General features: G+C 40.3%; 2 protein-coding genes across 3 annotated transcripts in view; one reads left to right on the top strand and one right to left on the bottom strand.

Annotated features, from left to right (window-relative positions):
* LOC106622921 (BTB/POZ-zinc finger protein abrupt) overlaps positions 1 to 13,068 on the top strand; it is a 254,260-nt gene that overhangs the window by 78,603 nt on the left and 162,589 nt on the right. The window lies entirely within an intron of this gene.
* On the bottom strand, positions 3,455 to 5,658 carry LOC118681383 (uncharacterized). Its single transcript, XM_036365710.2, has one exon. It carries the CDS (start codon positions 4,561 to 4,563, stop codon positions 3,946 to 3,948), a length of 618 nt encoding a protein of 205 aa, XP_036221603.1. The 5' UTR covers positions 4,564 to 5,658; the 3' UTR covers positions 3,455 to 3,945.

Here is a 13,068-nt window from a genome sequence, read left to right as displayed (position 1 = left end):
CACTACAGACTATATATCAGCGTTATCCGCCATAGCAAAACGCCAAATTTTATCCTTTTTGGGAAAACTTTTCGACCCTGCAGGATGGCTTTCGCCAATTGTGATACAAGTGAAAATCTTAATACAAGAATTATGGCCAGACGGAACCGACTGGAACGAACAAGTGAAACCTCCTCGCTTAGAAAAATTATCCCAGTTCGCAAACAATCTAGAAGACATTTCTCAGATATAAGTCCCACGATGGGTAAACTATTTCCCCGAATACAAAGTCCAACTACACGGCTTCTGTGATACCTCTGAGAAGGCATACTGTGCCACTATCTATGTGCGCACACAAAGCGATAGGCGACCACAAGCCACTTATTAGTAGCATAAGCAAAGGTGACTCCTTTAAAAACACTAAGTCTACCTCGGCTTGAGCTCTGTGGAGCTCTGTGGAGCGCTACTACTCGCAAAATTAGGTTCCATGGTACAGACCCATTTAAACATGAAGAAACATAGATTGTAGCTTTGGTCCGATTCTAAAATTGTTCTAGTCTGGTTGGAAAAAACACCACATGCATGAAAGACGTACATTGCTAATCGAACGTCTCAAATACTTGACCTAGTGGGATCAGCCACTTGGCGACAGCCAATGGTCCCCGATGGTTAACATAATCTCCCGATTCTTGGCCACAATCGCCCAAGCGCAATACATTAGTCCCAGAAAGTGGAAAAATCGACTCCTTTCACACAGCAGTAGAGGATACTGTTATCCTTGAGCGATTCTCATCGTTCTCCCGAGCCCTAAGAGTAATCGCCTATATGTTTAAGTTCACAGAGCGACTTAAAATTAAAGTTAAGGAAGTTCCCTCAGAGTACCCCCAATGCGATACATTGAAACACCTAGAATTGCAAAAGGGAAAGGTCGCTCTAGTCGCATCAACTCAAATGCGTTACTTCAGTCGCGATATAACACTATTAAGAAAATCAAAACCCATTGACAAAAGGAGTTCATTCTTAGTTCTTAACCTATTCCTATACACGAAAGGTCTACTTCGTGCGAATGGTCGGCTTGCCAATTCAAGCCTTACGTATAACGAACGACATCCTCTAATCATACCAGAGAAGTCTCGACTGCCACTTTACTCCTCAATTATATCCATGGCCATTATATATATATGGTCTTCCAAGAGTTCCATATTCTCCGACTTAAGCCCAAACAAAAAATACATTTTCATGTGCAAGATCTGCACTCTGCATAAGCAGAAGTTGCGAACGCAGATTATGGCAGCACTTCCACCCACAGTTACAGGTGTCGATTTTGCTGGGTCTTTTCAAATATAGGCACCCATGCTAAGGTCGCCCACCATATTAAAGGCTACTTGGCTGTCTTTGTCTATTTTACGACAAAAGCAGTGCACCTCGAGCTATGTATGAATCTGACTAAGTAGGCTTGCTCGCTTCAGAAAAGGCGCCAAACCTTGGAGACTGCGTCATCATACACGATGATTGTGTACCCCCCACAGAAGGGTGGCTTGGCCGTAAAGAAAAACTACATTACGATTCCGATGGTCATATACCAACACGCCAGAGACATTAAACATCATCTCTGGGATGGTATGAGATGACTTTATAGGAACCGCGTTCAAAATTAGAAAGTGGGCGTGGTTCCGCCCACTTTTAGGTGAAAACCCATATCGTGAGATTTGCGTAACCGATTTCAACAAAATTCGGTCCAAAATTATTTTCATATTTCTATGTTATAATGCGAAAATCGGCGAAATCGTATTACATCCACGCCTATTTCCCACATAACACCATTTTAAATTCCATCTGATTCTTTCACTTTCCACTAGGCAAATCAAGCAACAATGATTCCATCGGGGTAAAACTTTGCGTGAATAATGCTTTTAAAGTATGCCATCTTGTGACCAAGAATTGTCTAAATCGAATCAAAACTTTTCAATCCCCTAACTCCTGTAACTAATATCCTTCTGTAACTAATATCAGGATATTCGAACATTCGTCTTTACTCCATACGATTGGTGAGGGTATGTGAGGTACCGTAATGAAACAGTGGGATCATTTTATTAATCTGTGGCATGTTAGTAGTATATAGTATTAGCGAAAATTTATAAAATCGGGTTAATACTACCCTCTACTTCCATATACTACTTATAATACTTTTCGTTATTCTAACCAGTTTTATGCCGAATATGTGAGTCAGTGAGTATTAACATTTTGTTTTATATATAAAATTGATTCAAAATATGTTCGCTATGCTCGAGCAATATCAAAATTTATATCTTTCTCTATCAAATATATATATAATATATGATCTCCATTTTTCCACCTGACTATAAACCGTAACAAGCTTATAATATAAAATTTAGCCACTTTGGTCGAGTTAATACTTACGTATATCTCACTTAAATATGTTTTTTGTTTTTTTTTGTATATAATTTTCGCTGACGCGAACTAAAATATAGCAATAAAACTGAGACTTAGTTTATGGCCTTTAATATAAGTCAAGAAGATACCAAATTTAATTGTAATTTAATCACGATTTCATTTAATAATGGATGTTTATTTTTTCTCAATTTTTTTTTAATATAAGGTTTGAAGAAATTTCCTGTCCTTTGATTCTTGCGTATTGCAAGAGTATAAAATTCTCGGTTCCGCTCTAGTACACAGTGTTTTTTTTTTGCGGGTGAGGGCGGTGTGTCCCGCTTGCAGGTCACTAGGGAACCGCCGCCCACCCTGTAATCGCGTGTAAGAATGTGTTTTCAGCGCCGTCTTCCGTCGCGTCGTTGCATGGGCATGACGGCGCTTCGACTTTTATCATTCTGTGGAGATACTTTTTAAAGTATCCGTGACCGGATGGCAGTTGTGACTTGCAGATGTCGACTTCTGCAAATTTCCGGCTTGGCCATAAGTTTACATCTTTTATGAGTCTGGCCGTCCATCTGCCGGTTCTCTCATTCTCCCATCTTTGTTGCCATGCTGACATCGTATCTTTCTTTATTTGTTCGATTGCCCTCTTATTATTCTGAGATGTTTTCTTTAGCTCCCACAGCTTTTTCCTTTCGTATGCCAGGAGGTTAATTGGGATATTACCGCTTATAACTAATATTACATGGCCTGACACTGTTCCGTAAGCTGATGCAACTCTGGGGCTGCAGTGCGGTGTACTTTGGAAAATACCTTACGCTTTGGAGGGACCTTACGTATAATAGGACGCTGATGGGCGTGGACATTAGGAGCTTTCTCTTTTCTTGGCTGGGTCCCCCTATGTTGGCCATTAGTCTGCAGAGGGGAAGTTATTTTCGTTGCCTTTCCTGCGGCGTGCTGGATTTGTACCCTCTTTTACTGCTTTTTGTGTCTTTAGAATATCCGCAGTCGTTTGCATACTTATTTCGAGAGGTATGTGCCTGTTTGTCAACACTAGTTATATAATTTTATTCCAACCTCTTGGAATTAAATCACACTCACCACTTCCTTTGTGTTAAAAATGCAACAGTTTTATTAATTTTTTGTTTTAAAATATTAAACGCCACTCAATAAAACCAAAACACTTGCGACGCAGCGCAAAGAAAATGTATAAAAAATGTAAATGTGTACAGAGAAAAAATGGATTGTCCGGCTCAGGTCCGCTGATGTATTATATTGCGACGGGAATACAACGTTGACGAGGTGTCCGCTTCGACTTCGATCCGCAAAAGAGTGCCGCCGCTTCGAGTGTCCGTGGTTTTTGTTGATGGTTGGTGGGGTGATCGCCTGGTGTGTTGTGTATCCTGGGTGGTAGTGTCGTTGTGTGAGGTGTATGTTGCGTGAGGTGAGGTGGTGAATGTTGCGAGAGGTGATGTGGTGAATGTTGCGTGTCAGTGATGTGTGAGGTGTGTTGGTGTAGGTTTTCGGGACGACGTAGGCTCATTTAGCCATCCCGGCCCCCCTAGGCGAATATTAGCCTAGCAGACGCTGAAGTTGTTGCAGCGTGTAGACGACGCTGCTCAGCCCAGTGGCACGGCGGGGTTGTGGCCTAAGCTGACTACGGCGCGTAATTGCGTCGTGGCGTGGGCGCCAGGAACGTGGCTCCGGAGGGGGTGCCGATCGGCGGGGTCGTGCTGATGCCTGCCTTGGGAGTCGCCTGACTACGCCGCGGCGATGGGAGGCAGTTAGTCGACCATTGTCGCGCCTCGCGGTACGGTGAAGGAGTGTGTGATGTTGCTCACCGCACATCTGACAAAGCCCCCTTGACTCACATGCGGTTGTTGCATGGGTGTGCGCCAGACAATTCAGGCAGTGTCCATGTGCCTGGGCGATTTGCTGTCGTTGGACTGGTGGCATACCTTTAAATATGCCGCAATGTTGCAACCGGTGTGGGTGACGACATAGCGGGCATCGGAGGCGGTGCTGCTCCGCGGACAGCGATGTTGACGGGGGTAGTGGCCGCGTGCCACTACTTGGAGCGATTGGAGGGGCTGTGGTAGCCGTAGTTCGGGGTGCAGGATTTGCCCCAGGGCGTGGCACATTAACGGCCGAACGTATTGCTGGCGTTGGTGTTGGTGCATTTCCGTCCATAATGATCTATATGGGAAAAAAGTTATTTAGATTATAAGTTTGTCGCATGCTTGTGTTGGAAATTTGGGCCACGTTAAGTGGCATAAATGGGTCGTTTGTTCGATCGACCTTTTACCGGATTTAGGTTTTTTTTGATTTATTAATTTTAGCGGTTTTTGGTTCTTATCGGGTTATTATTTACGTTTGTTCGGTATTATCGGCTGTGGGTAAAAAGCATAGCTTTACGAGCGGTCTAGTTAGTGTTCCGGTTTGCGTACGGAGATCGACTACTCGGATGTGACCGTCGGAACCATGGTGAAGGTTTTCTATGCGGCCAAGCCGCCATTCGGTAGGGGGGAGACAATCATCGTGTACTAGCACGCAATCTCCAAGCTTCGGCGCCTTTTCTGGAGCTTTCCAGCGGTACCTCTTGTGGAGGTCCTTTAGATAATCTTCTTTCCATCGGCGGCTAAAATTGTGATGGAGAATTTTGATTCTTTCCCATCGGTTTAATAAGGATAGCGACTCCACGTCTGGCTCAGGTATGGCCAGAATGGGTGCTCCTTTGAGAAAATGCCCAGGAGTTAGGGCGGTGAAATCGGAGGGATCTTGCGAGAGGATTGTGATTGGCCGTGAATTGAGTACGGCTTCAATTCGAATTAATAAGGTCGAGAATTCTTCATAATTAAACTTGTAGTTTCCAGCTACTTTTTTGAAGTGGGATTTGAAGCTTTTTACAGCTGATTCCCATAAACCACCCATATGAGGAGCGCTTGGGGGGATAAACTGCCAATTAATGCCTTGGGGTGCGTACTTCTGTACAATCTCAGGTGAGACTTGTTTGATAAAGTCCACAAACTGTTTCTCAGTGGCTCTTTTGGCTCCAATAAACGTTTTGCCGTTGTCACTCATTATTTTTGAGGGAAAACCACGCCGTCCGACGAAGCGAGCGAATGCCGCGAGAAAAGCCTCTGTCGTCAGATTTGTACATAGCTCAAGGTGAACAGCTTTTGTCGTAAAACAAACAAAAACTGCCACATAGCCTTTCATTAAAGTGGGAGATCTTAACATTGAAGCCTTTATCTGGAAAGGCCCAGCAAAATCGACACCTGTTGTTGTGAAGGGCAGAGCAAAATTGCAGCGTTCAGGTGGAAGTGCTGCCATTATCTGCGTTCGCATTTTTTGCTTGTACGTTGTGCAAACTTTGCACATGTAAATGCACTTCTTTATTTGAGGCTTAAGTCGGGGAATATAAAACTCTTGGCGGACTATTTGTTGCATGAGGCGGTGCTCGGCGTGTAGCATCAGTATGTGGACATAATGCAGATATAATATGGCAAGCCGTGCTTTTTCTGGTATGATTATGGGGTGTCGTTCGTTGTATGTCAGGCTGGAGTTGACAAGCCGACCATTCGCACGAAGCAAACCCTTTGTGTCCAGAAATGGATTTAATACTAAAAGTGAGCTCTTTTTATCGATTGGCTTCGAATCTTTTAGCAATGATATTTCTCGGCTGAAGTAGCGCGCTTGAGTAGATGCGATAAGAGCGCCTTTTGCTTTTTGTAAGTGAAGGTGCGTTAATGTATCGCATTGGGGGTATATTGGAGGTGTTCCGTTAACTTTAGTTTTGAGCTGCTCTATAAATTTGATCATGTAGGCAACTACTCTGAGGGTTTGGGGGAACGATGAGAATCGCTCAAGGATGTCAGTATCATCCGATGTTGCATGAAAAGAGTCGATTTTTCGACTTTCTGGGGCAATTATATTGCGCATGGGCGCTTGTGGCCAAGAATCGGGAGATTCTGTTAACCAGCGGGGGCCATTCCACCAGAGTGTGTTGGTGGCAAGATGCAGGGGTTTGCACCCTCTTGTACCTAGATCAGCAGGATTATCAGCACTGGCCACATGTCGCCAAGTGGCTGATCCTACTAGGTCAAGGATTTGAGACGTTCGATTGGAAATATACGTCTTCCATGCATGTGGTGGTTTTTCTAACCATGCTAATACGATTTCGGAATCGGACCATAGATATAATTTATATTGTGCCATGTTTAAATGCGTTTGTATAATGGACACTAGTTTGGCTAGTAATAGCGCTCCACATAGTTCAAGTCGTGGTAGACTTATTGTTTTTAACGGAGCTACTTTTGCTTTTGCTACTAGTAAGTGGCTTGTGGTCGCAGTGTCGCTTTGTGTGCGAACATATATAGTTGCGCAATATGCCTTTTCAGAAGCGTCACAGAAGCCGTGTAGTTCGACTTTGTGCTCTGGGGCATAATTTACCCATCGTGGGATTTGTATCTGTGAGATATCGTTTAGATTGTTTGCAAACTGGGACCACTTTTCTAAACGAAGTGGTTTTACTTGTTCGTCCCAGTCGGTTCCATCTAGCCATAATTCTTGTATTAGAATTTGGCTAAATATGGAGCACAGTTGACGCCAAAGGTAACTGTTTTCAATTTATAGTCGCGGAGTGGACTATTGGGAGATTTTCGGAAAATAATTCGCTGAAAATCTTGATCGTCTTTATGTACGACTATTTGTCTATACATTTTTTCGACGTCTCCGTTAAATACGTATTTGAATATACGCCAATTTAAAATGAGTAGCATAAAATCTGGTTGGAGCGTGGGTCCCGTAAATAGAATATCATTTAGGGAATTCCCCGAGCTAGTAGATCTTGATGCATTAAAGACAACTCTTACTTTAGTTGTTTTTTTGTCTGGCTTTACTACTGCGTGATGAGGCAAGTAAAATGAGTAATATTTGCCATTTATGATTTTTTCGCATGGGCTTACTTCCTCCATGTGGTTTAAATGGAGGTATTCTTCCAACACGCCATCGTATTCTGGCTTAAGCTCACCTTTTTTAAGTAAGTTTTTTTCCATACTTAAAAACTGCTGTATAGCAGAGGTGCGAGAGTGACCTAAGGCGATTGTGTTAGGAAATTGTTGTTTTAGTGGTAGTCGTACGACATACCGACCATTATCTGATCTAGTAGTTGTGGCTTTGTAAAAGTCTTCACAATACTGATCTTCAGGGGTTGTGATTGATATGGGGGGGAGTTCTTCTAACTCCCAAAATTTTTTCAATTGTGAATTGAGGTATTCGTTTGAGATTTCCTCAACCTGAGTGGTCATGGTGGTAACTGGTTCCGAAACTAGTCCACTTAGGATCCACCCAAAAATAGTATTTTGTGCCAGAAGTGTATTTGAAATTTTCTCAATACCTTCGAGTATAATCTGTGGTATGAGATCGCTTCCTAATAGAAGGTCTATTTGAGCGGGAGTGTTGCAGTTGGGATCTGCTAGCTTTAGGTGTGAAACCTTTTGCCAATGATTGCTATTTATGTGATAGCTTGGAAGCAAATTTGTAAGTTGCGGTAAGACTATAGCTTCTGCTTGTATGTGCTTATCCGCTTGGGGGGAAATTAAGGTAATGGAGCAGATTTTATTAGAGTTTTGAACTACTCTTCCGCCCATTCCTGTAATTTCAAAATTGGCTAGTTTTGTTGGCAGTTGAAGCCTATTTTGAGCCCTAGACGCTATGAAGGATCGTTGTGATCCTTGGTCTATTAAGGCCCTAAGTTTAAACAGTTCTCCTCGGTGTTCGATGGAGACGACTGCTGTGGGTAGTAGTACTCTACTTTGATTTTCGCTGTGTAGCGTTTGGGTTTTTAATGCCTTTGAGCAGCATGGTGCTTCTTGGCAATTTTCGGGATTTCGCACTTCGGGATTTGCTGTTGCAACTAAACCCGTGGCTCTTTTTGTATTTGCGCTGTTCGGGGGTGAGCTGGAAAATGTGTTGTAATGCAGCATTGAATGATGTCGTTTATGACAATAAACACAATTAAATTTGCTTTCGCACTCTTTAAGTGTATGTGCATGTGATAGGCAATTTGTACAAAGTCTTTTCGTTTTTATAAAATTGTTTCGATCGAAAATATTCATCTTTTTGAATCTCTCGCAAGATTTGAGCTTATGCCCCCCTGTACATAGTTCGCATGTCGTTTGCTTGTACTGTTCGGATGTGAACGTTTGATTTTTGAAGAAGCTTCTATTTAAATTGTTGTTGCTACTGGCTTGGGGTCTGTGGAAGCTTCTATTTAGGTCATGTTGAACGGGTTTCGTTCTGACCATTTTTTTATCTACCCTTTCTGCGATTTCATATTGGGTAGTTAGGAAATCTTTCATTTGTTGCCACGTGGGGCATTTTCTTCGTGATGAGAGCGATTGTTCCCATAGAAGTAATGATTTTTCTGGTAATGCGGCAGTGCATATGTTTACCAGTATAGGGTCCCAGCTGTCTGTGGAAATATTTTGTGTCGATAAAACCGACAAACAATTTGAAACAGTGGATTGAAGTTTGATAAATTCCTCACTAGTTTCCCTTTGAATTTTTGGCAAGTTCATTAATATCGATATTTGTTTATCGACCAATATTCTTTCGTTTTCGAATCTTGATTTAAGAGCTTCCCAAGCCAAATTGAAATTATCGTCATTTAGTGCGAACTGTTTTACTATAACGCCTGCTTGACCTTTTGTTTTGTATCGGAGGTGATACAATTTTTGCGCATTTGTTAATTTTGGGTGGTTTATGTAAACGGCTGTAAACATGTCCCGGAAGGACGGCCATTGTTCATAACCACCATGAAAGATTTCTGTATCACATGTGGGCACCTTGAGATGGATGCCTGAACTTGCCTCTTGACTTTGTACTTGTGGCAGCTCTACTCGCTGATGTGGAGTAGGTGCAATTGCTTTTATTAGCTTTAGTTGATCGGAAATCATTGCTTTTGTTTCTTCAAACTGGTCTAAGCAGTTTTCGTATTTGGCGTAAGCCGAAGATTTGAAATTTTCTGGTAGATCTGAGTCGTCAGATTCTACAATTGCGTCATATGCAGCTTGGAGACGTTTCCAAAAATTGTCAAGATTGTCCTTTTTAATTTCTAATACCGATTCAGAATTTTCTTGAATCGGCGAAGATGAAAATCGAGTGCAGTATCGTATTAGACTGTCACTCTCAGCAATGAATTTAGTGTAAGAAATGTCTTTACCCCTCTTTTGCTTTGTAGCACCTTGCTTTGAGCGTGTAGCTTCTGCAGGTGTACATGGACTTTTATCATCTGAAATCATCTTTGGTACTTTTAACAATTGAGATATTTTTGATTCTTTTGAGTCTGAGCTCATTTAAAAATTGTATGAAATAAATTAAAAATTCCTCAGTGTCGACTGATGGATAATTCAGAAAATATCTTCGTATAATATTGTTAGTGAATAGAGTGTTTCACTTCGAACCAAATTAATATTAATTTCCGTATATACTTGTATGTATAACCGCAAAAAATTTTTTTTTTTTTTGTTGATTAGCGTTTTTAAATTCAAATAAATAACTGATATACCCGGATTTATTGACACTTTTTTATTTATTTTATATATATATATATATATTTTTTTTTTTGTTTGATGTCCTTATTTAGGGGTATGTAGGTACACCCTAATGCGTGGACTTGTAGGTAGGTATATATGTACTTGTGCAATTGAGAGCTCGTTGAAGAGATCAATGCACTTTGTACCTATGTACGAGTAAGCACGAATTATTTGTGCTGAAAAGTTTTGTATGCAATCCTGCTTGCTTGCTGCAAGGGGTATTGCGGGATATATGCCAAAGTGGACTTTGAATATAAAATATAAATTTAGTTTGAACCAATATGTATGTATATTGTTCAAAATTTTGTATTTTTTATATAATATAGTATGATTTTTATTAAATAATCCGCGTTTTATTTACCGAACCGTATTTATGCGAAATGTTCCGATTGGTTTTCTTATAATTGTACCCTATGTACATATATCGGGTAAATAAGTATAAGCGGATTGTATACTGTATGTAATGCAAAAAGCGAATTATGTATAATCGCCAAAGAGCGCGAGAGAGAAATTGGCAGTAGTAGGTAATGGCGCAATTTTCCGTAAGCACTGTATGTACGTATGTAAGCTTTTAATTGGATGTATAAATGACGCATAGGATATATACATATGTATGTAAAATACGATATGTGATATACGATATTAATATTTAATATTTAAAAATACATATGTATGCATACGTAATTATGCACGCTGTATATAATTTTATATATATAATTGTTATATATACGTTAGAAGTAAATGTATGTACTCCTTTTTGTACGTATATATATATACATTTTTTTTTTCTTTAACTTCGTTTAACTTCGTTTATTGTATGTATGTATGTATATTTATTTTGCCTTTTATGCTTTAAGTTTGACTATACCTTTGCTCACATATATTACGCAATCCTGCTTACTGCTTAATTAAGCGTAAGGGGTATTGCCGGAAAAATTTGTAAGTATTGAAATACTTAAATTTGGGTTTTTTTTGTTTTTTGTATATTGTGTTTGGATACACGAAAGTAAGCAGGTACAAGTAGTCAATTATTATAATATATATATATATATATACATCTATCGTATATATGTATGTGTATGACTGTACATATATATTACAATAAACGGTTTTTCGTTATTTGAACCCGCAATTAAAACCGGTAAGTTATACCAAATTGCCAACCGTTACCAAGATATTGAACGGTTTCTTTTGGTGTTTTATTACAGTATCTTGTATAAAATGTAAACTGTACTTCTCAATAAATATACATAAGTATGTTCATAAATATAAAAAGGGAATCGAATTGACTCACTTGATTTCCTCCAAGGGCTTTTGGGGAATTTATGTATATTTGTAATTACGTGTTTGTACGTCTACGTGTGCTTCTGCGTTTCTTCCAATTTCTGTCCTTTCCTTAGGATTTTGTGTGTGCTAGGTGTTGCTTTTTGTGGTGTTTTTTGTAGCTCCGCGCCCGAATGTATATTTGTATATTATATTAAATTTGTTGTTAGGATCGCGCCCGTTTTGTTTTTATTGTTGTTATTTAAATGTAATTTAAGCTTTTATCTCTTTTTTTTTTTTTTTTTTTTTTTTTTTTTTTTTTTGTTTGGTTTTTGTCACACCACTTTTTAGCCACTCTTTATTTTTTGTTGTCAATATGCACATAAGGGTTTTTTTTTTTTGTTCTATTTTTTATTATTATTATTATTTTTTTTTTCTCGGAAAACACAGTGCATATATGTATAAAAAAAAAAAAGCCTTTTGTATATTCAATTCACAATTCACAGCACTTTGGATGTTTTTTGTTTTTCCTTTTTGTTTGTTAAACACAGCACTGCGATTGTTCTTCTCTTTAGATAGCTATTTTTTTTTTTTCACTGTTCCACTCCACTTGCGTTTTGTTCACTTTATACATATAGCCTTTTTTTTTTTTTTTAAATGTTTTTTCCTTCCATAGTGCCTCTCACTATCCGGCTCGAAGGACCATATATAATTTTATTCCAACCTCTTGGAATTAAATCACACTCACCACTTCCTTTGTGTTAAAAATGCAACAGTTTTATTAATTTTTTGTTTTAAAATATTAAACGCCACTCAATAAAACCAAAACACTTGCGACGCAGCGCAAAGAAAATGTATAAAAAATGTAAATGTGTACAGAGAAAAAATGGATTGTCCGGCTCAGGTCCGCTGATGTATTATATTGCGACGGGAATACAACGTTGACGAGGTGTCCGCTTCGACTTCGATCCGCAAAAGAGTGCCACCGCTTCGAGTGTCCGTGGTTTTTGTTGATGGTTGGTGGGGTGATCGCCTGGTGTGTTGTGTATCCTGGGTGGTAGTGTCGTTGTGTGAGGTGTATGTTGCGTGAGGTGAGGTGGTGAATGTTGCGAGAGGTGATGTGGTGAATGTTGCGTGTCAGTGATGTGTGAGGTGTGTTGGTGTAGATTTTCGGGACGACGTAGGCTCATTTAGCCACTAGTAGCTCTGTTTTTTCGGTAGCGAGCTGTAGGTTAAGTATGTCAAGCCATGCTTGCGTCCGTATCATGACCTGGTTTAGTCTTCTTCGCGTATCTTCTGTGTCTCGGGCTGTAATCACCACGGCGATGTCATCCGCGTAGCCAATTAGATAAGATTCGTCTGGCATGTCGAGTTTTAATATGACATCGTAGCTGATGTTCCACAAGTCTGGGCCTAAAATGGATCCTTGTGCTGCTCCAGGCGTAACCGCTATCTGCCGTGACGACACTGCCCTGAGGTAGTCGGGGATTCTGAAGCTTCTTTCGAGAGCGTCGATCATGTCCACCCATCTAGCGCAGTTGAAGGCATTTCGGAAATCTAAGGTCGCGAACAGAACTATTATTTTGTACTTATGACATCTGCGCTGTGCGGCTTCTACACTTTCAATGACGCATCTGATAGCTCCTAAAGTTGACCTGCCGGGTCTAAATCCATGTTCTCTAGGGCAGAGTCCTCCAGCTTAGTTGACAGCTGCTTCGAGTCTGGGTTTAAGTAGTCTTTCGTAAAGCTTTCCCGCTATGTCGAGTATGCATAGTGGACGTTATGGTGATGGCAAGTTGGGATCTCCTTTTCCCTTACTGATTAGGACCAGCCG

Source organism: Bactrocera oleae, chromosome 3, assembly GCF_042242935.1.
Source record: "Bactrocera oleae isolate idBacOlea1 chromosome 3, idBacOlea1, whole genome shotgun sequence".
Lineage (NCBI taxonomy): Eukaryota > Metazoa > Arthropoda > Insecta > Diptera > Tephritidae > Bactrocera > Bactrocera oleae.
This window is presented reverse-complemented; position numbering and strand designations above follow the sequence as displayed.

Coding starts and splice junctions, on each gene's coding strand:
- LOC118681383 (XM_036365710.2), bottom strand. CDS start 4,563: ATGGACGGAAATGCACCAACACCAACGCCAGCAATACGTTCGGCCGTT.